At 37.6% G+C, this 23,804-nt stretch overlaps 1 protein-coding gene across 3 annotated transcripts in view; it reads right to left on the reverse strand.

Moving 5' to 3' along the window:
* Positions 1–1,639: 1,639 nt before the first annotated feature.
* The window catches only part of LOC124794978 (alpha-L-fucosidase-like), a 123,887-nt gene continuing 101,722 nt past the window's right edge, over positions 1,640–23,804 (reverse strand). Inside the window, exons 7-10 of one of the 3 annotated variants that reach the window (XM_047258714.1) lie at positions 20,267–20,429; positions 15,826–15,973; positions 1,817–1,983; positions 1,640–1,743 (exon numbers count right to left, since the gene is read on the reverse strand). In XM_047258714.1, the coding sequence (XP_047114670.1) occupies positions 1,849–1,983; positions 15,826–15,973; positions 20,267–20,429 (446 nt within the window). In that variant the 3' untranslated portion in view covers positions 1,640–1,743; positions 1,817–1,848. Of the gene's footprint in view, positions 1,769–1,806; positions 1,984–15,825; positions 15,974–20,266; positions 20,430–23,804 lie in introns of all 3 variants that reach the window. The other 2 variants (XM_047258712.1, XM_047258713.1) reach the window with 2 other exon arrangements.

The raw sequence follows: 23,804 nt of genomic DNA on the forward strand, positions 1-23,804 counted from the left end.
AAGTTCCTTTAAAGGTTGAATATGATGACAGATGCTTTTGGATTAACTGCTCTCCTTGAGCTAGTAAATCCAACAATTCCATGTAGTTACCTTTGTTGCTGGAGGATTCGTCTTCTCGATGGCCGCGAAAGGCTAGTTCTTGTTTACAAAGAAATATAATTGCCTGAATAAGACGAGCGAATACTCTCCTGTTGGATGCAACTTGTTCATTGTATTTTATTGCTTTCAGACAAGTGCCTTCAGAAAGGGTGTGCTCAAATCTACTTTTGCCCAATAACTGAAATGATTCTTTGTTCTGTAGGTGACATTTTGATATCTGATGTTTTTGTGCTTTCCCGTCAAAGTTCTTTATTGTACAAATGCCCTCATTGCACCATTCCTTTTCACCACCAAACAGAAGACATGTATAACAATATAATCTGTTATTAACTGCACCAGGTGGTCTGAAAAGTACGTTTTTGTTTGACTTCACTTTAAACTACACTGAGTATAGGAATAGGTCATTTGTCCTTCAGTTCACACTCTTTTTTCGTACGTTAATGTAGAAAAAGGTGTTTTAAATAAAAATTCTATAAGGTGTTCAGTTGCTGGCTCACTCATGTTGATGACACAATGAAAATATGCACTAAAATCACACAAGAATGACTATGAAAACAAACCGCGCGACTGTTCACTTCTGTGTTAAAAGCCAGCATAGAAACGGCAGAGACTAGTCTCGATACCTGCTAGCAAGTGCAGCGCACCATCTTTCGTGGAAGAGGGGAAGTGGAGGGGAGCCGAGAATGCCACTAAAACACAGGCGCACACAGCCAGCTAAGGGAAGGGAGACAGAGACTGAGAGCAGTCGAGTCTCAAGCAGGCAAATACACCAATACTCAGGGTGCGGCGCAGGCTACAAAACTGATGCCTTCACACATTTATAACTCTTAGTAGAAAGTTGTTTATATTTTTGTTATGAATTACTATTGCATTTTTTTTTAAGCACGAATACAGGGAAGACTAAGTCTCAAAGTCTCCCCTCACGCTACGCCAATGATGGAACCTATGTTGTATGAGTCCTATTCACAGCTACCTGGATTTTCCTTACAGTCACCCTCATTCATTATGCACTTTAGCCAATGATGAACAAGACCCTGCATGTGGGGATTATGAAAACCTGATCCAGATGTGGCTTATAGCTTTGAAGACAGGATCTGAATCTAGAAAATGTTACCCATCTAGTAACTCTTTTATTCACCCAAAGAGATAGAAGTCTGAAGGTGCTAAATCAAGATTGTACAGTGGATGTGGCAACGCTGTCCACACAAATTTGCAGTGAATTCTGTGGTCATAAGACTGTGGTAGGGCATTTTGTTATTGTGATGCAAGTGAAAGTCTAACCTGACTGGAAAATTTGGGCTTTCAGCCTAGTCATTGCCATCTTGTAGCGTTCTAAATTGACAGTTGCTTTAGGCTCCAAGACAACTCAAATTACACACTCTGCCTATCCCAGAAGACTGTCCACATCACTTTGTCTGTAGATGTCTGTATTTTGAACAGGAATATTAACAGCAGAAAGTTTACTTGTGCTGTAACATCGACATTTTCTTCAGATAAAAGGGGTACAGGTAGCAGGAGAAAAAAATGTATTGATACACAATTTGTGTATGAAACAGTGTTCCAAAATTTATTTGTATGGTTCACTGCAATGAGATTCACATATAATCAGTTCATAGTCAAATATAAATTCACATAATTTCCTATACTATATATATATATATATATATATATATATATATATATATATATATATATATATATATATATATATATAATTTTTTAACTGTGCTATTTAGCCATCAGAAACCTTCACTCTGATGATGTAGCATCCCATGAACTCACTGAGTCTGCAAGATCTGAAAACTTCAGTACCCATGCCCAGTTCGTTGGAACTTGTGATTTATTTGGTAAAGTAATAACCACCTTCTTTCCTGAGGCATTCCACTAAAAATGAAAAAAATATGTAAGTAAAAAAAAGGTTATAATAATACTTACAGAAATAGTGATATTGACATTACACAGAATATGAAACCTGGAAAGTAAGTTAACATAAAAATGTAAAAATCAGAGCTTTGAAAATGTACATGGACTCCTAGTTTTATGATCAGTAAACACTGCAAATCCTATGTGCAGTTGGTGTAATGAGATTGCAAAAAGGTGACAGTACTAAGAACCGAGGGACAAGGATTAAAGGACTCAACTGGGGTAGATCGCAAATCCATTTCCAGTGTTTACACCATCCAAGCAGTTGCTAGTAATAAAGTGACCATCTTATAGGGAACAAATATGAATGGGCTGCTCTAGTCTGCATTGCAGACAGCTTGGTGAGTCAATGTCTGCAACCGTCCAGACTATATCTTAACACCAATGGACTTCTCTTCAACAACATTAACTGGAGACTTTATGGCACTTATGGTACAAACCACCATCCAAACTGGTTGTGTTCATATTCAGATCTGAAAATACTGTTAGTTCTGCTGAGATTTATCAATTCCACATGCCGTACTAAACCCTTCATATCCTTGTAGGCTGGTACACTATGGGTAGGACTGGTGGAGGCCCTACTGCTGTGTACAAATCCATGGGGTACCTTTTTTTTACGTAACAAGGTAAAGTTATCATTAACCCAAAGGTTTGTTTGAGCCATATAGGACATTAGTAGGGATGGTCATATCGGAAGTGGTATGTCCTTGCCTTCTTGCTACCTTTGGGCTGACATCCAGTCAATTATATGGGGATCTATAGGTTAGCACTGACTCTGAACTATGCCACAATTTAACACTTCACTCTTATAATAATCACCTCAAGCGGTGCAATAAGCAACAAGTGATGATTCAACCCTGGACTCCAGATTTGTTGTTTGACATTTACACACCAAGCCACACACCATTATTTAAGAAAAATAATGTACATAACTCTAGGATCTTATGATAGGTTATGGGAATAGGAGGAGAAATAACATCAAATGGTAAAAGGCAGGGTTATCAGAAGTGTGGCAAAAAATAAGATCACATAGAATTAAAATTAGGACATGTATTTTATTATGGAGGAACAGAAGAGGGAGGAAACTGAGATGTAGGCAATATTATAGAACATTTAAGGCCAACATCCAAGGTATCTTGAACACAACAGCAAAATCAGTTTTAAAAATAAACAAAAACTATTCCATCATAATGTCTCAAATCTACATGCCAAAGAGCTCACATTCTGATGAGTGGATACCTCCAAAAATAGTTACAGAAATTTATAAATGACATCAAATTCAACTACAAGATAGTAGTCGATACAGAAACTAAAGAATGATTCTTCAGTAGAAAACTGTGTGTGTGATACTAGAAATGATAAAGGTCTTACATTAGGCATTACTAGCATTTGCCAAGAAATAAGGAAGGGATATTCATCCTTTACATGACTATTACATATCCGGAATGAAAATAGGAATATAGGCAGGGCTGTAGCAAGGCCATGGTGAGCTAAGCCACCAGCCAAGGTTGCAGGCACATAGGGGGTGTGAAAACTGATCACTTAAAACAGTGAGCCCACACAGAATGTTATGGTGCAGTTGGCTGGCAGCTGACCACTCTGACTTGACTCATTGAAATGCCAATAACAGAGTTATTTTTAATAAAGTGTAAATTCATGTGTAACATTATACAGGAACGAAAACAATACTTTTTTTAGCAACGAAGTCACAGAATAAATTTTTTAAAGGCAACTGAAGATGAATACTGGAGGGATACCAACACAAATAAACAGAGTAAAAATGGCTGCAAGTGCTACTGATTAATTAAATGGAATTCCCATCACAAACCTTCTCATGTGCTTCAAAAGGGAGATTTACAATCAGTGTATGGTACTAGTTTTGACTTACTGCAATGAGACAAGAACTTTAAAGGCTAAACCATTCAGGAATTTATGATTACTCAGTGAGCATTGGGGAGATGCACAAAGTGAATTTAAACAAACAAAAAAATCATGGAACAAACTGATGTGTAAGATGTAACTATGACCATAATAAAAATAATTTGGAGATGAACATTGTATGTAACAAGGCAAATAGACAATCCACTGAACATAGAAGCACACTTCAGGATTCTAAGATATAAAAAGAGCAAACAGACAACCTAAAGGAAGCTGGGTAAATAACATCCAAAAACATACAAGAGCAACATGGATTCATATAGCTTAAGACCATAAAGTATAGAGAAGTCTAGAGGAGTCCTTCTGGCAGCAGTGAATGACAAATGGATGGTGGTGGTGATGAAGATGATGAATGAATAGTATACATTTGTCATCCTATCATGTCACAGACATGTATTTTAAGTATCAACAAATTCTGAATTACTTTATAAAGTGATAGAATTTAGTAACTGTCATGGAACTTCACACTGAAGTGTGATGTGTTTGGTTCTATTCAATGAGGCAGTTAAGAAACACACTCAAGTGTGCAAATAAATTAATTTTCAATATTTATTTATTCTTTTAACATAAACTACTTGGCTTTAAATCATTATTTTATTCTTAAAGTAAGTAAATCTCTCACTATCAATGGTTTGGTTTGAACACCACAGTTCCTTACAATGCTTGGCCTATTGGAGGTAGTATGAAAAGCCTTTCTCTAGCCAGTTATACAAAAACAAACAATATTCATATTAATTTTGGTACAGGACATGTTTTGGTGCTTTTTAAATTTTTTCATATTTTGTTATTTATCTTATATATTTGTACAACTTTTATTTAAATGGAAATCAACTGTAGTATGTGTCACCTATATAATCCATATGTACAGATAGCGAGAGTGTTTTTGTAGCATGGAGGAGAGGGGCTGCTGCTTATGTGCAGAAACAGAAAAAGGTGACACCAGTTCCGTATTGCCAACTGAGTGAATGAAACTGTATCACCACTGAAAAGCCTTCATTGGTTGGTGGAAGCTGATGGAACATTTCAAGACTGACTAGGTGACTGCGCTTACCTGTCAACACCAATTTCGTCCATATTTATAGTGTATGCATGGCGTATGAAACTGGCAGAAGTGGGAGGTCCAGATCACCAAGCATTTAGAAAAAATATCATTTTTGGAGCAGGTTGGGCAAGGCATGAGCCTTTTATGTTAACGTGGCTTTCAGGCAGTGCTTGGCGCAGCAGAAAGAGTATGGAACGGTCGTCTGAGGGTCATGGGGTTGAGTCCCTCTGCAGAAAGCACTTCTGTTTTCAGTTTTTATGTTACAATGCAAATGAACCAAAATAATTCTCAGTATATTGCATTTATTAATATTTTCATAAAATGCATGAAAAGGAAAGGTAAAAGAAAATATGATGGATGAGTACATGGCAAAACATAAGAATAATGTCAGTATTCATCAAAATCTAGCTAACTCACAACCTTATACAAAACATTTTTGACTTATGTAATGGAGCCTTCCTTACATGCAGGACAACAAATTTCTTTTGTTAACTGATTCATGGGGCAGACTAACATATCCACAATTGTATGATGTGATTTTTCAAGAAGGAAAAAGGACTGCAATCATGCAGTATTAAATTGATTCATTAGTGCAACCCTGCAAATATGTATTTTAATCATGAGGTGACAATCTTGATGAAAATCTCCAAAACTGCTTTTATTGCACCGAGAGAGAAAAAGAAGTCATATCTTAAGAAGACTGCATCAAAATACATCCCACTGCCAATATTTTGTGAAATGTCGCATCGCGTATGATTTTCTGGCACAGTGTGCAATGAGTGAGAACCTTTTATGAATGTAAACAAAGTTTGTTTTACAACAAAAACTTTTAAACCATCTTATAATTATAAAAATGTGACATTTATGGCATGTGCAAGAAGCCAAGACAATTAACTATGAATATCACCCCAGCTTGCTGGAATCATCAGCTGTAAAATAATAAAAGTACCTAATTTTGTATATGAAGTTCTCATATGTGGCTGACTTCCTGGAAATTTATTTACAATACCAAATTTTTGTTGACCTTTCCTGTTCATGCCTCTCATGAAAATATTAATCAGTACAATATATTGTGTAGTCGAATTAAGTCGGGTGATGCTGAGGGAATTAAATTAGGAAATGAGACACTTAAAGTAGTAAAGGAGTTTTGCTATTTGGGGAGTAAAATAACTGATGATGGTCGAAGTAGAGAGGATATAAAATGTAGACTGGCAATGGCAAGGAAAGCGTTTCTGAAGAAGAGAAATTTGTTAACATCGAGTATGGATGTAAGTGTCAGGAAGTCATTTCTGAAAGTATTTGTATGGAGTGTAGCCATGTATGGAAGTGAAACATGGACGATAAATAGTTTGGACAAGAAGAGAATAGAAGCTTTTGAAATGTAGTGCTACAGAAGAATGCTGAAGATTAGATGGGTAGATCACATAACTAATGAGGAGGTATTAAATAGAATTGGGGAGAAGAGGAGTTTGTGGCACAACTTGACTAGAAGAAGGGACTGATTGGTAGGACATGTTCTGAGGCATCAAAGGATCACAAATTTAGCATTGGAGGGCAGTGTGGAGGGTAAAAATCGTAGAGGGAGGCCAATAGATGAATACGATAAGCAGATTTAGAAGGATGTAGGTTGCAGTAAGTACTGGGAGATGAAGCAGCTTTCACAGGATAGAGTAGCAAGGAAAGCTGCATCAAACCAGCCTCAGGACTGAAGACCACAACAACAACAACAATATATTGAGCATTATTCTGGTTAATTTGCAGTGTAAGTAATGTAAAAAATTGAAGATAAAAGAAACGTTTTCTCAGAGGGACCTGACCCCATGACCTTTGGATTATCATTCTACACTCCTTCCACTGCAACAATCACTGCCTGAAATGTAAGTTAACATACATCACTCATGCCTCACCTGACCACGCCAAAGACGCTAGTTTTTCTGAATTCTTGGTTATCTGGAACTCTCACTTCTGTCACTTTCATTTGTGGCGTTGCCCTACATATACCATGAATATGGACGGAGTGTGGCTCCAGTTGCCAGAGACTGTAGTCGTGTGTGTGTGTGTGTGTGTGTGTGTGTGTGTGTGTGTGTGTCGTCTATTTTTGACGAAGGCCTTGCTGGTCGTAAGCTTATTTGTGACAGGCTTTTTGTTGTGCCAGTCTGCGACTCAGCATCTCTGCAATATGGTCTGTAGCAGCTTTCCTTTCCCTAATATTGTTACATTCCATTCTGAATTTTCCATTGTCTGCTGAAACAATTAACCACATCCTGAGCTGTTGCAAAAATATTGCTTAGAATGATTACAGGCTGAGACACAATAATGTGGCATGAATGATCCAGTGGAACTTATGCCAAAAATTACCATCTACTACTTGAATGAAATGGTGGGACCACACACCAGAAAAAGTTGATGAAAATTAACACACTAACTTCTGACTTCAGGCAAGTTGAATGCTGAAATGCAATACAGCAAACATCACAAAGAAGAAAAAGAACATGTTGATCAACATTGCCATTCCAGGTGATAGCAAAATCAGTGACAAACATATTGAAAAACTTTTCAGATATGAATGCTTCAAAACTGAACTACAGCAACTCAGCATAAACCAGCAAAAGTGGTCCCAGTGAGTCTCAGAAAATTAGGAACAGTGCCAAAAGATCTTATTGGGCACCTGAAAATCATTTGCATTGATAAATAAATATCCATTTGCCAACTACGAAGGGCCACTTTACTGCAATCTGCAGTAATACATCATCCAGTCCTAGACACTTGAGAAGTGATAACATACAAGACGCAGCACAGTGAAAGCATTTGCTATATTTACTGCTCTAATACTGTAATAATAATAACAGTAATTTAATAACACACACACACACACACACACACACACACACACACACACACAGAGAGAGAGAGAGAGAGAGAGAGAGAGAGAGAGAGAGAGAGAGAGAGAACTGTGATATGGCAAGACAGGTTTACAAGTAATTTGCTTATTTGCTTAAGAGGCTTGATATAGGGCAGCAAACACTTTACATCAACAACTAAGACTTATTTTACATGGACCTTGCCGTTGGTGGGGAGGCTTGCGTGCCTCAGCGATACAGATAGCCGTACCGTAGGTGCAACCACACAACGGACGGGTATCTGTTGAGAGGCCAGACAAACGTGTGGTTCCTGAAGAGGGGCAGCAGCCTTTTCAGTAGTTGCAAGGGCAACAGTCTGGATGATTGACTGATCTGGCCTTGTAACAATAACCAAAACGGCCTTGCTGTGCTGGTACTGCGAACGGCTGAAAGCAAGGGGAAACTACAGCCGTAATTTTTCCCGAGGGCATGCAGCTTTACTGTATGATTACATGATGATGGCGTCCTCTTGGGTAAAATATTCCGGAGGTAAAATAGTCCCCCATTCGGATCTCCGGGCGGGGACTACTCAGGAGGATGTCGTTATCAGGAGAAAGAAAACTGGCATTCTACGGATCGGAGCGTGGAATGTCAGATCCCTTAATCGGGCAGGTAGGTTAGAAAATTTAAAAAGGGAAATGGATAGGTTGAAGTTAGATATAGTGGGAATTAGTGAAGTTCGGTGGCAGGAGGAACAAGACTTCTGGTCAGGTGACTACAGGGTTATAAACACAAAATCAAATAGGGGTAATGCAGGAGTAGGTTTAATAATGAATAGGAAAATAGGAATGCGGGTAAGTTACTACAAACAGCATAGTGAACGCATTATTGTGGCCAAGATAGATACGAAGCCCACACCTACTACAGTAGTACAAGTTTATATGCCAACTAGCTCTGCAGATGACGAAGAAATTGAAGAAATGTATGATCAAATAAAAGAAATTATTCAGATTGTGAAGGGAGACGAAAATTTAATAGTCATGGGTGACTGCAATTCGAGTGTAGCAAAAGGGAGAGAAGGAAACATAGTAGGTGAATATGGATTGGGGGACAGAAATGAAAGAGGAAGCCACCTGGTAGAATTTTGCACAGAGCACAACATAATCATAACTAACACTTGGTTTAAGAATCATGAAAGAAGGTTGTATACATGGAGGAACCCTGGAGATACTAAAAGGTATCAGATAGATTATATAATGGTAAGACAGAGATTTAGGAACCAGGTTTTAAATTGTAAGACATTTCCAGGGGCAGATGTGGACTCTGACCACAATCTATTGGTTATGACCTGTAGATTAAAACTGAAGAAACTGCAAAAAGGTGGGAATTTAAGGAGATGGGACCTGGATAAACTAAAAGAACCAGAGGTTGTACAGAGATTCAGGGAGAGCATAAGGGAGCAATTGACAGGAATGGGGGAAATAAATACAGTAGAAGAAGAATGGGTAGCTTTGAGGGATGAAGTAGTGAAGGCAGCAGAGGATCAAGTAGGTATAAAGACGAGGGCTAGTAGAAATCCTTGGGTAACAGAAGAAATATTGAATTTAATTGATGAAAGGAGAAAATATAAAAATGCAGTAAGTGAAACAGGCAAAAAGGAATACAAACGTCTCAAAAATGAGATCGACAGGAAGTGCAAAATGGCTAAGCAGGAATGGCTAGAGGACAAATGTAAGGATGTAGAGGCCTATCTCACTAGGGGTAAGATAGATACCGCCTACAGGAAAATTAAAGAGACCTTTGGAGATAAGAGAACGACTTGTATGAATATCAAGAGTTCAGATGGAAACCCAGTTCTAAGCAAAGAAGGGAAAGCAGAAAGGTGGAAGGAGTATATAGAGGGTCTATACAAGGGCGATGTACTTGAGGACAATATTATGGAAATGGAAAAGGATGTAGATGGAGATGAAATTGGAGATACGATACTGCGTGAAGAGTTTGACAGAGCACTGAAAGACCTGAGTCGAAACAAGGCCCCCGGAGTAGACAATATTCCATTGGAACTACTGACGGCCGTGGGAGAGCCAGTCCTGACAAAACTCTACCATCTGGTGAGCAAGATGTATGAAACAGGCGAAATACCCTCAGACTTCAAGAAGAATATAATAATTCCAATCCCAAAGAAAGCAGGTGTTGACAGATGTGAAAATTACCGAACTATCAGCTTAATAAGTCACAGCTGCAAAATACTAACACGAATTCTTTACAGACGAATGGAAAAACTAGTAGAAGCCAACCTCGGGGAAGATCAGTTTGGATTCCGTAGAAACACTGGAACACGTGAGGCAATACTGACCTTACGACTTATCTTAGAAGAAAGATTAAGGAAAGGCAAACCTATGTTTCTAGCATTTGTAGACTTAGAGAAAGCTTTTGACAATGTTGACTGGAATACTCTCTTTCAAATTCTAAATGTGGCAGGGGTAAAATACAGGGAGTGAAAGGCTATTTACAATTTGTACAGAAACCAGATGGCAGTTATAAGAGTCGAGGGACATGAAAGGGAAGCAGTGGTTGGGAAGGGAGTAAGACAGGGTTGTAGCCTGTCCCCGATGTTGTTCAATCTGTATATTGAGCAAGCAGTAAAAGAAACAAAAGAAAAATTCGGAGTAGGTATTAAAATTCATGGAGAAGAAATAAAAACTTTGAGGTTCGCCGATGACATTGTAATTCTGTCAGAGACAGCAAAGGACTTGGAAGAGCAGTTGAATGGAATGGACAGTGTCTTGAAAGGAGGATATAAGATGAACATCAACAAAAGCAAAACAAGGATAATGGAATGTAGTCTAATTAAGTCGGGTGATGCTGAGGGAATTAGATTAGGAAATGAGGCACTTAAAGTAGTAAAGGAGTTTTGCTATTTGGGGAGCAAAATAACTGATGATGGTCGAAGTAGAGAGGATATAAAATGTAGGCTGGCAATGGCAAGGAAAGCGTTTCTGAAGAAGAGAAATTTGTTAACATCCAGTATTGATTTAAGTGTCAGGAAGTCATTTCTGAAAGTATTCGTATGGAGTGTAGCCATGTATGGAAGTGAAACATGGACGATAAATAGTTTGGACAAGAAGAGAATAGAAGCTTTCGAAATGTGGTGCTACAGAAGAATGCTGAAGATTAGATGGGTAGATCACATAACTAATGAGGAAGTATTGAATAGGATTGGGGAGAAGAGAAGTTTGTGGCACAACTTGACCAGAAGAAGGGATCGGTTGGTAGGACATGTTCTGAGGCATCAAGGGATCACCAATTTAGTATTGGAGGGCAGCGTGGAGGGTAAAAATCGTAGGGGGAGACCAAGAGATGAATACACTAAGCAGATTCAGAAGGATGTAGGTTGCAGTAGGTATTGGGAGATGAAAAAGCTTGCACAGGATAGAGTAGCATGGAGAGCTGCATCAAACCAGTCTCAGGACTGAAGACCACAACAACAACAACATATATTTAAGAATAAAACAAAAACTGAATGTTAACTAATATACATGCTTGAAGCCTATATACAATTTTCGTTATTCTGTGCAAAGCATAGATAATCATCTACTGAGCAGTGTGTGTTGGCAGTCAATGTTCTTTTTAGGCTGGTTTTAAACTTTCCAATGGTGAGAGATGTGACTGAATTCAGCATGCACTGGAAAGCCTAATCCTGCATAAGGTGTTGCCTTCATATAGTGCAGTTATCTGGCTTATAAGATGAAACAGATCCTTGTGTCTAGTGTCGTTTTTGTGTAGGTCAGAGTTCCCATTTTGTTTACATATTTGGGCCAGTACGACTGATTTAAAAATATACATATTTATAATGCTTAATATCCCAGCTTTCAGGAACAGAGCACTGCACGAGTCTCTTGATTTTGCACCACAAATTAGTCTTACAGCCATTTTTTCTTTAACTTTAAAAGCTTGTGAAAGTTTGCTTGTGTGTGGCACCCTATATTTATATTCGACGGCTTATGCTGGATGGCACCAATGCATGAGAAGCAGTCCATAGTATGTGGGTATCAGTGCAGTGTTTCTAAGCATATTTATTACAAATATACACTGCCTGAAAAACAGTGAAACACTCTAGATGGGGAGGTTAAATGAAATGTAACGTTGTGGGTTGATAGGGGAGATACTGTTTCAGTGAGTACAAAATTGAGTCAAATTTACAACGAACTTGACAGTATGAGCAACTTATCAGTATGATGTTGCACCACCTCTGGCCTGGATGCATGCACTGATTTGGTTGGGAAGACTGTCATAAAGCCATTGTATCCCATCCTGTGGCAACTGTTGTAACTGATTGTTGATAACCTGGATACTGGCACTGGAACCCATCCCAAACATGTACTATCAGGGACAGATCTGGCAGTTATTTTGCCCATGGGACTCCCTCAACAATATGCAAACAGTTCATAGAGATATATGCCATGTGTGGACTTACATTGCCCTGTTGAAAAATGGTACCACAACACTGTCGCATGAGAGGTGACACGTAAGGATGTAGGATGCCCGTGACATACCATTATGCCATCAGAGTTCCCTCAATCAATACTAGGTTTGACCTAAAGACATACCCAGTGGCTCCCCACTCCACGACACCACAAGTTACAGCATTTTGCCTCTCCGCAACATTAGAAGAATGAGACACGTCTCCAGGTTGACACCATATTTGATGACGTTGGTCATCCAGGATAGTGCAGAACCAGGATTCTTCACTGAACACACCACCACTGCATTCTTCCCTGCGTGGCACCACTCCAAACACAGCCATTTGTGTTACGGTGTGAACAGCAGCCTACACATGGAATTGTAATTCCTTAGTCTGACTGCTGCTAGTCTCTGACCAATGGTGCGGGATGACACAGAATGTTCCATGAAGTCCATTACTTGTATTTGGATGGCAGGTCACATGTAAAGTGGTTATGACACACTTGGTGCATAATACTAGTCAACTGGAACCTTGACAATTGGTATACATGCCCTCACATTCTCATGCAGTTCAGCATTGGGCATCTGTCACATCCAAATGCCTCATAACTCTTAGTATTGCACATTACAATCAGCTGGCCAAATGGAGACTCGATATGGAGCCCCTTCCAGACTGTTCCAGATGCTGATAAATCTGTCTCACATGAGTATGCGGTTTCTCAGCATTCTCCACAGTCAACACCCATCATATGCCACTTTTCATGCCCTACCAGGCCTGATAACAATACTATACATGAACACACTAATGCACTCTGTTGGCCGTTCAACCTGTCACAGGGAATTGCAACACTAATAACCGCTGGTACTGCATACCTGTACAAAGTTACATTGACATACAATCATGTTATCTCTAAGTGCTGTTTTTTTTTCTTGACAGAGAGTGAACACACACATCCCATGGAGGATTATCTTGTACTGTTATTCCCAGAAATTTTACAGTTTCCATTAATGTCAAGAACAGTTCTATTGTACAACTTTATTTCAAAATCTGTCTGCCCTGTGGAGTTAAAATCCATTACTGCTGTTTCCTTACTGGTGACACTGAGGTGGCTTTCACTGAAGTACTGAACTAATTCATTTGTAGCAAAACAATGGAAATTCCATATAGAATTATCTTTGCATTTGGAAAGCAGTATTTTATGTCACTTACATGCATCAAGAAAAGAAGGGATCCCTGTACCAAGCACTTGGGTACCCCATAAGAGATCTGTTTGAAAAATTCCAGAACATTCCTAATTTTGCGTCAATGGTGTGTTGCAGCAAAATACGGTTGGCATCCCTGCACAGTGCTGTGCTTAATGTGTAACTGCCGTAAGTTTCACTGTTGTATGTCCATTAGTTATTGTTCAGTGCTGTACTGAGTAGAGCGTCGTGTTGTGTAGTTTGCGGATTTCGAGATGGCAGAGTTAGAGGAGCAGCGCATTTGCATTAAGTTTTATGTGAAACTCAAGAACACTTTTACAGAGACACACCAAATGATGCAAGAAACCACAATGATGAGTACTTACACTGTACTTGGTGTTACAAATGGTTCACATGGTTTAAAAATGGCCAGACAGAAGTTAAGGATGATGCTCATTTAGGATGCCCTTCAATGTCTACCAATGATGTTCATGCCAGGAATGTCAATTAAATTGTGCTTGCCAATTGAAGATTGCAGAAGAATGTAACATTTCAGTTATATCATGTCATAAAATTCTGAGACAGCAACTTGGAATGCATCATGTTACCACTAAATTCGTCCCACAGCTCATGAGTAAAGACCAGAAACACCTTTATCTTGTAATCTGTGAGGAGCATTTGCCTCACGCAAATGAGAATAAGATGTTTCTTAAGAGAATCGTAACCAGTGTTGAGACGTGAGCCTACTATTATGATGCTGAGACCAAGATTCAATCTTCACAATGGATTGGGAAAAGTTCTCCAAGACGAAGAACAGTTCATCAGGTCAGGTCAAATGTCAAAGCCATGCTGATAGTTTTCTTTGACTCTGAAGGGTTAGTTCATCATGAATTTGTGCTATGGGGACAAACTGTTAATCTATGGTACTATCAAGATGTGTTGTGACACCTGCAAGGAAATGGGCTGACATGTGGTGAGACAATTCATGGCTCTTGCATTACGATAATGGACCCGCACATTTATCCCTGTTGGTGTGTGACTTGCACAAAAAAACAAAATTACTGTGCTGTCTTATCCTCTGTACTCTCCAGTTTTGGCCCCTGTGGACTTTTATTTTAGTTCCGAAGTTGAGAACCCTGTTGAAAGGATGAAGATTTGCAATGACAGAAAAATTTGCAGATGGCACTTCACGCAATCCAGCAAGAGGCTCACCAAAACTGCTTCTGTAATTGCAAACAGCATTGGGAGTGGTGTATCAATTGTGGAGGAGAATATTTCGAAGGAGACCATGCACAGTAAGTAAAGGTAAGTGTAGAAAAATTCTGTGGACACAGTTCCGGAATTTTTTGAACAGACCTCGTATTTCATATCTGTAATGCTAGATCTGTGAAAACCACTTGTTGTTTCAATATATAATTGGCTTTCTCTTAGATAAAATTTTATTAGATGATGAACAATGACTACGTTCCAAAATTTCTATGAGAGTTATGAGATACTGACAAAGTCAAATATCTTTTCAAGATAAAGGAATATGCCTGTAAGATATTCCTTTTCCTTGATAGCCATAATTATCTCATCAATAAACTGTGCAGCAACTACCACAGTTGATTTTTTTTTTATTAAAACCATTCTGATTCTCAAAGACTACATTCAGTTTACTGAAAAACATGATAATTCAAGTGCATATAACCTTTCTATGATCTCTGAGAAGACAATAAAGTCACTGACATTCTATTATATTACCATTATAATTCATTAGAGGTCATTAATGAAATTATCCTTTCTTATTGGAAGCTATTTATGACAATTCAAACCTTAGCAGCCGTATTGCTCCCTTATTTAACATGCGAGCTACAAGTTTCCTTCTTGTATGTACTAGTCTGTCCTTACAATATTAATGATATTTACAGAAAACTCCATATGGATGAACATTCTCTCAGTCTTCAAACATTTTGCTTTGGAACAGTGTTACCTTTTTCCTTGCTTGTACATTTCATTGTCTATACAGGTACTTTCACACATTATTATTTTTCACTGCTATGGTTTGCACTGGACATGTGATGCCAAAATAGCAGAAGAAGTCATTAGCAAAATTTTCATAATTTTGTTTCAACTCATGCTGCATTTCCTGACAATTGATTGAGGTTTATGGTATTGTCATTATGTGTTTTAGATTTATGGAGATAAGGAAAGTTGACAGGTTACTCATGCACAACAAGTAAAGATTTATACATAAATAGCTATTACCAAATAGTTTTAATATAACACATTTAAGACACTGGTAAGTAGTATGTTTAATGCAAAATTAATTTTTTGATGGGCAAGGATGTTACATACCTGTAGAGGTTTTCCTACCCCAAGCATAGTGACAATTGAGGTATTCTTAAATTTAGGTGCACCCAATGTAATGGCTCCTGATTTAGGCCATTTCAATATTATACCATAAACTGACTTTTGAACTGCGTTATCGCCACTCTGGGTATACCTGTGCAAAAATAAAATTGAATATACTCTAAGAAGCTCATGGTGCAATAATTAAACATAAAGAACTGTTTTACTCGTTACAGTGTGCCATAAAGCCAGCAGCTACTACTCTTTGACTAGTGTATCGTGCTGATATCAGGTAAGTTGTTTCCAACTACAAATCTGAATAGGAGACTAATCTACCTCTACACTTTCTTTGTAATGTAAGAGATGACAATGTAATTAGAAAGGTTGCATTAACTTTGTACAGCTTGCATGTAGTGTTTTCCCTTGGCTTTTGAATCCTTGAGTCTTTAACTATTGATTAGGAGTAAAAAATGTGATGTAAAAGAAAAAAAGTAACTGAGAGGAAAAAGAGAATCAATCACACAAAAATGCCGTTATGTCTTTATCATAATTACCCAAACTTTGGCACAAAACATTCCGTAATATTGTATTTCCAAGTTCACATTCTTTATGCAGATACAAGATCTGTTCAGTTAATAACAAAACTGTTTTTAGATGGAAATAAAGGATTGCAGTGAGGTGTCATTGGTACCAATTCAGCCATCACAACTACCTAAATAACCACCGTGTTGTTGTCTCCATCAATTTTGTTGTTGTCTGTATAAGGTGGCATAGTGTTAATGGTGACTTTTATGAAGTATGATTTACATGAGCAATAATGCAATGTGAAACAGGTAGTGAAATATTTTACCTTTCAAGCAAGCTTATGAAGATAATGCTCTTGGTTGAATGCAATGTTACAGATGGTTCTCCCAATGCAAAAATTATTGTCAGTCAACTCAAGATCACCCTCAAAGTGGAAGACCTCCAATTTCAACCGATGATGATTACAATCAGAAAATAAATGACCAGGCACGTGCCAACCATTACATAATTGTAAGAGAACATGCAGAAGCTGGCACCTCAAATGACGCAGGTCATGAGATTTTAACACAAAAAATGTACATGAACTGAATTGCAGCAATGTTTATTTCTCATTTTATGATTGAAGAGCAAAAGGAACATAAAGTGAACATTTGCAAGAAACTTCTTTAACAAGCTCATGTTGCCAAAACATTCACGAAACCATCACAGGAGATGAGTGTTGAGTTTACAGTTGTGTTATGACATTAAGAAAAAAAGGTTTTCCACTCCATGGTATGGTGATACAGCAACCAGTATGTACAATGAGGAGAAGAATACAGCCTTGGTTATGATGTTGAAATTACTTTTTATTTATTCATCACTGAATCGCGTTTCGACTAATTCAAGGCATCTTCAAATTGTGCTACATTAAAATCAATAAAACTAGAAGAGCTTGACCCTACCTTGGGATTGTACAAAATTAGCTAATTTTAAATTGGACTTAACTTGGTATTGCCTTGCCAGGTTATTACTTTGCATCTTTTCCACTTCTTCCTCCTTCACTTTGTGGACTATAACTTTCATGAAAATGACTGGTTGCAGTTTCTACTTTTTAATTCTTTCTGTTTATTTGAAGGTTATTGGATGTTACACACTTAATACATGACAGGAGCATAATTTACCTCGACTACTTTACTTGCACATGGCGAGGGCCATTTATTTTTTTGGCTGTTTTATCAATTACATCCATACTTTACTTATCAAAATTTATTTTAAATTTTGTAATTTCATCCAATCCCAAGATGCGGTCAAGTATTCTTGATTTGATTGTATTTTAATGTAGGCCAATCTGAAGACACCTTGAATTAGGTGAAATGCATGTCATTGACGAATAAATAAACAGTACTTTCAATATCGCAACCAAGACTGTTTTCTTCTCCTCATTAAGAAAAAAAGTCCGTGCATCACAGTGGGTTGGCAATGGTCCCCCCCCCCCCCTTCCCCCCCCCCCCCCAAAAGAATTAACACTTTCCTTTATAAGTATGAGCTACCTCAGAATATTATTTCATATGACATTATTGAATGAAATTAAGCACAATATGTCAACTTGGCTGATTTGTCTCTGCCCGAGATTTGCAATGATTTGAAGTGAAAATGTGGCTGAACTAAGTTGTTTTAGGAATTCCAAAAAGTGTTGTCCCCCCCCCCCCCCCCCCTCCCCCTCCAAATCCAAATTCTCATCAGTTCATCAATATGGATACAAGGGGAACCATACAGCTAACCAGTTGTATGCCAAATTTTACTCACATCTTTACCTAGGTTTTGACAGGTATAAACCTGTTTTCCTCAGAAGAAGTAATAACACATGTTAAATATTGCACAGTAAAATGATCCATGTAAAATCTAAGGTCAACTTGCATCACACACACAAACAGACAACTCACATCTACACAAATTAGATGGATAATTTTACTGCTGACTTAGCTTTATGGCTTTGTTTATCTTTTCACATAATTCTTCTGAGGAAGACATGTTTATATCTGTCGAAACCTAGGTAAAGGTCTGAATGAACTTTTGGTGTGCAACTGGCAGGCAATATTATTCCCATTATATCCATAATTCTACAGCTGTTGACTGCTGCCGTGTTCAAGATGTCTTCAATATGGACACCTAACAATTTTGAAGTCTGCACCCAAGTTATTATTTCCTCACTAGGTGTTACACTTTTCATTAGTGTAGTATCTCTAGGTGGGAAGAACTGAATATGCTGTGTCTTTTTGAAATAGTGAATGAGACTATTCACAGAAAAAAATCACTCAATAATATCTTTAAGAACATTATTTACCATTTCTTCCATTGCTGTATGTGTGTTTAGATCTACTGCAATATTAGTGTCATCTACAAAAAGAACTAATTCTGCTTGTTGTATATTTGACAGAAGGTTGTAAACTTACATTAGAAAAAACAGTGCACGTAAGATTGAGTTTGTCAAACCCCATAAGAATCTCTTCCACTTAACATTGCTTGAATTATCAAGCATAACGTTCCACATTCTTTGGTTAGATATGACATTGTCCATTGACTGATCATGCCAAGTCCATAACCTCAATTTATCCAGGAGAATATTGTGATTCACACAGATAAATGTCATAGGTAGGTCACAGAAAATACCAGCTTGTGGTCTTTTGTGATTGTAAAATTTGGTGAGCGAACATGTAAATGGCATTCTCAATTGAATAACTCTTCTTAAATCTAGTTTGAGAGTTGTGGAGGATATTATTGGTGCTCAGGTGGAATACTATTCTACAATACATTACCTTCTCAACTACTTTGGAAAATGATGTCAGTAGTGAAATGGGTCAGTAGTTTTTGACATCCCTCATATCACCTTTCTTATAGAGGGGTTTAACAATGACATATTTCAATCTCTCTGGAACAGTGCCCTGAGTTAGTGATGAATTATATATTTAGGAAACAACAGTGCTTATTACTGATTTCTGACATAATGTACATGTTCCTCTATATTAATAACTTTTCTTAGTACTTTGGGCAGTTTTTTTAGAGTGCAACTACTGCAGGATCTTCCCGCAGGATCTTCATTCGTTCTTGTCAACAGTTATATTTCCCTTTTTCTTTCACAATGTACTTTCATCCCTCTAGGGATCCACGGGTTTTTACACGTCTGTTTAATATCCTTTCTGGTTAGATTATGTGGAAAGCTATTGTCAAATAATGATATGAATTTATTATGGAACTGATTAAATTTTATATCAACATTTGGTTCATTATAAATTTCGTTCTTGTAAACTATTTTTAAAAATGTTTGTCTTACAATAATTAATTATTGTAATTAATTTCCACTGAAAAGTATCTATACTGTAAGGCAACATCTTATTTACCCTAACTACCTGCAAATCATGATTAGAGAGCATTCGTTACAGGGCGTATACTTAGTTATTTTCTTGCCCTGGATATGACTGAGGCAATCATTATCAGTTAGTGTCCTCCTATCTTTATCTGTCCATGACGGAAAGTTAATTAATGTGATCACATTGTAGGTTTGTAATAAGGCTTCCAGATAATCTTTTCTATCAGAATTCTTTAGAAAATCTGTACTGAAATAACCACCAACTATTAATGGCTTGATGTTGTCTGACAGATAGGATAGTAAGAAATACGCATGTCCCATTAACACTTCAAAATTCTTCAGTGGAGATCTGTATACAGTTACAATTAAAAGTGAACTATTTTTCAATATTAATTCACAAGCACACACTTCTATGTGCTGTCTACTTCATCAGTTCAAACATTTTTTTCATATGTACTTTCCTGTTTAGTATAATATTTGTATGTGCCTGATGGTACTGTTTAATTTCTGGCTCTAATTTTAATTCAAAAAAATATTTGAACTGTAAAACATCTCTGGTCATAGATTGATACATACCAAACACCTGAAGTAAGAGTGTCATTTTGTACACTCCATGGCTTAGTAGAATAAATAGCTTCCCCATTTACATCAAGCCATTTGCCCATGTCAGTTAATCTTTCCTCAAATATAGTTGGAATCATTCCATCCTTTGATGGACCAACATTCAAAAGCAGATTACCTGAAACAGAATATCACTGCCTTTAGTTTCATGAAATACTTTACTCAACAAGTGTTTTGAAGATGGGAAGTCAGGAAATATGAAAGCAGAAGGAAGAAATAGTTACTTTCAAATGGATATTAGATGGAAGGGAATACATGGATCCAGGGTATATGTGTTGAGAGTGACCTAAAATGGAACAAAGCATAAACTAGCTGTAGGAAAGCAGGTGGCAGATTGAAATTTACTGGAAGAATTCCAAGGAACTGCAGTTCACACACATAAGTACTGACCATGAGTATGGGGCACTTGCTTGATAGAATTAATGGAGGAGAAAGAGAAAATTCAAAGGAGAGCAACACTTCTTTTCTCTAGGAATCATTTAGTAAGTGTGAAGTCTCAGAGAGGTGTTCATCCAACTCCACTGAGTAGCCTGATGCTAGGAATCTGTAATGGCTAATACTACATTCAATTGAATTTTGTATGGTTTCTGTGTTACTCTCCTTCAGGTGACATAATTGAGAATGAGGGACACTAAAATTGCTTTGTATTAGGTGATTAATCAAGACAACAACTCATGTATAATACTATAGCAGTAAATATGGGCTACAGTGGTCTTCACGCTTTCTTGTTAACACTGTATCGATGTTCAAAGTAAAGACTACCCATCAGCAGAGACCTAAGTAAGAGAAATATTACAATTTTATGTTGCCTATAGAAATGGGAAATTATGGAATGAAGTGTTGACCAGGACAAACATTAATAGTACGTTCAGTACCTTTCAAACCATATCATTATTATTTTGTCTTAGCTTTCCCGACCTATCAACATATACTAAAACTGACTAGGAATGAAAATTGGCATGCAACTAGTATAAAAATCTCCAGAAAATATTTCTGCATCCCCTCCTTTCTTTCATTTTTTAAAAAACTGAATTACTAGAAATGCAAAATTATGTCTAACAGTACAATAAGATCCATCAAAAAATTATAAATGATGAAAACAGGAGGAATGATGACTATGTCTCCAAATCAATAAGAAGCAGGGACACAGCACTTAATTAGAAACAAGTAGAAAACAAATATGCTAACTATTCCAGTTACAGCTAGGTAGTACATAAATATCCTATGCCAACACTAGAAAATCCATAGTAGTCTAACTAGACAGCACAAGTTCTCAAAATTTACTTTGGAACTCAAAATGTATAAAGTTCCTGAAATGACAAACATCACAGTGTATCACTGGATCTCGAACAATTTACACAAGGTGAAATCATATCTGCATTAAGCTCACATAAGAAATAGCCCTGCGATTTTTGGACATTTCAAACTGTATTATTAATACAAATGGCACCTCTGATTCTCATTATGAATCAGTCCTTAACTACAGATTCTTTACACAATCTTCAAAAGTTGCTAAGGTTGTCCACCCTCCACCAGAAGAGCACTACAGATAACACAAATATATTCAGGCCTGCTACACAGCTTAGTGATATCTCAAAAACAACTGAGAAGCTCTTTCATAACACACTGCTGCAGTTGATAAACAAGAACTCACTACCACCAGTCAACAGAGCTACAGTCAGGCTACATGCACATGTGAATATCTGCTCTATGTGAGTATCATAAAACCTATAGGTGAGTTATCATAAAACCTATAGGTGGAAAGGAAATGGATGCTGAAACATTAGACATCTGTTAAAGCATTTGACATTCTTGATCATAATGCTTAATTTAATTATATAAAGAGGAAAGGAATTTTAGGTTTTCCAAGTGAATAAATTTGATCCTATTCCACAAACCAGCAGCAAAATTTGCACTTCAACAAGACTACGTCACTGCAAATGCTATAAAAACAATAATATACCCATTCACAAATAATCTATTCATATACGGTGTACAATAAAAACAATTTCTTCAATGATTTCATGTTTTCTTTTAAATATTACTGTTTTTATTCACTATTGCAATTTTGATTAGAGTACACAACAAATGTCAAAAAATTGTTAATACAAACTTCACTGATATAAAACTATGGCTAATAAAACGCAGCAGTACTTTCAGATTTCTGTAACTTTTTTGTGAAAAAACAGCTACATTTACACAACAAGACTACTGTTAAAGAACTCCCATGATACACAGCCTTATCTGAAAGCACTTTTAGTGCTGAATAGGAGAGTTTGGGTGCTCCAGTGCAGTTGAGAGCTATTACAGCAGAAACATAACTACCAGCTGAGTCACCAAAGCCACACAGGCCTCAATAGAGGAGCCAGACAAATCATGTCTCACATAGGGCAAGAGAGGGGGGGAGGGGTTTCTATGGGCATAGGGAAGCCAGCCCCTTGGGGAGTAAATCCCAACAGAAAATCCTGCCCCCAGCCCCAGGTCAGAGGCTGAGTGATGAAATTTTTGCAGGTAACACGCATTGCCCTCAGGAGGATACAGATTACAAGATGTGACCCATCGAAGAAAAAGGTTAATGAGAAGGAAAATTGATATCCTGAAAGTTTTGTACATCAGCTGTGGGCTGCATATGTCTGCTGCCAGTCTGACATCTCCGCCATGCAGGCTCACTTATCCATTGTCTGCAAGTGTCTCTCTTCTGCCGACTGTGTATTTGTACACGATGGGCATCACATGTCACGGCACAGTGTTGTACACAAGCAGTATGTTTATACACCAATTGTTTCAGGCTTCACCAGGGGGCACCAGCTATGCTTCCGAGCAGCATATGCACCACACACTGCTATCAAAAAACAAATACCACCCACACATCTTGTGGATGCACACATACTTCCACCTGCCGGGTGTATACAACTAGGCACAGCCTCCAGCAAGCCAGTTTCAGTTTGAGTTCCAGTACACTGCAGTTCAGTTGCTTTTGCAGTTCCACTGGCTACATTTTTAGTCCTTCTAAGGAACTCACTGAGACAAGACAGGACGCTCTGCATTGCTTCACACCATTGTCATGGCTACGCTACTCCATTCTGAAGGATCTCTCATCTGATGCTACCTGCAGCCATAAGGGATGACATTTTTCCTGCAGATCTGTTATCATGCCAGTAAATTTTGTGTTTGTTATTTCAAGTGATCATGAATGATCTGTCAGTTGTTGTTTTTGGGACAAATGGCATTATGAATTTGTGCAGCTAATAAAGTGTTTTTTATTGCAACTTGAGAATCATCTTTTTGCAACTTGAGAATCATCTTTTAACACAGCAAGCAACCACATACAAAGTGATGCACAGAAAAGTGGCTATGTATTTGTGTCCACATTGTTGCAGTTGTTTTCTCTTTCCTCGTCTGCCATAGGAGAGATTGGTGACAAGACTGTTTTCATGTGCAGTTTATGATTCTTGCTGTGTGTGTGTTCTTTTATAGGGTTGCGTTCCGTTTT

This window comes from Schistocerca piceifrons, chromosome 4, assembly GCF_021461385.2.
Source record: "Schistocerca piceifrons isolate TAMUIC-IGC-003096 chromosome 4, iqSchPice1.1, whole genome shotgun sequence".
NCBI classification, from domain to species: domain Eukaryota; kingdom Metazoa; phylum Arthropoda; class Insecta; order Orthoptera; family Acrididae; genus Schistocerca; species Schistocerca piceifrons.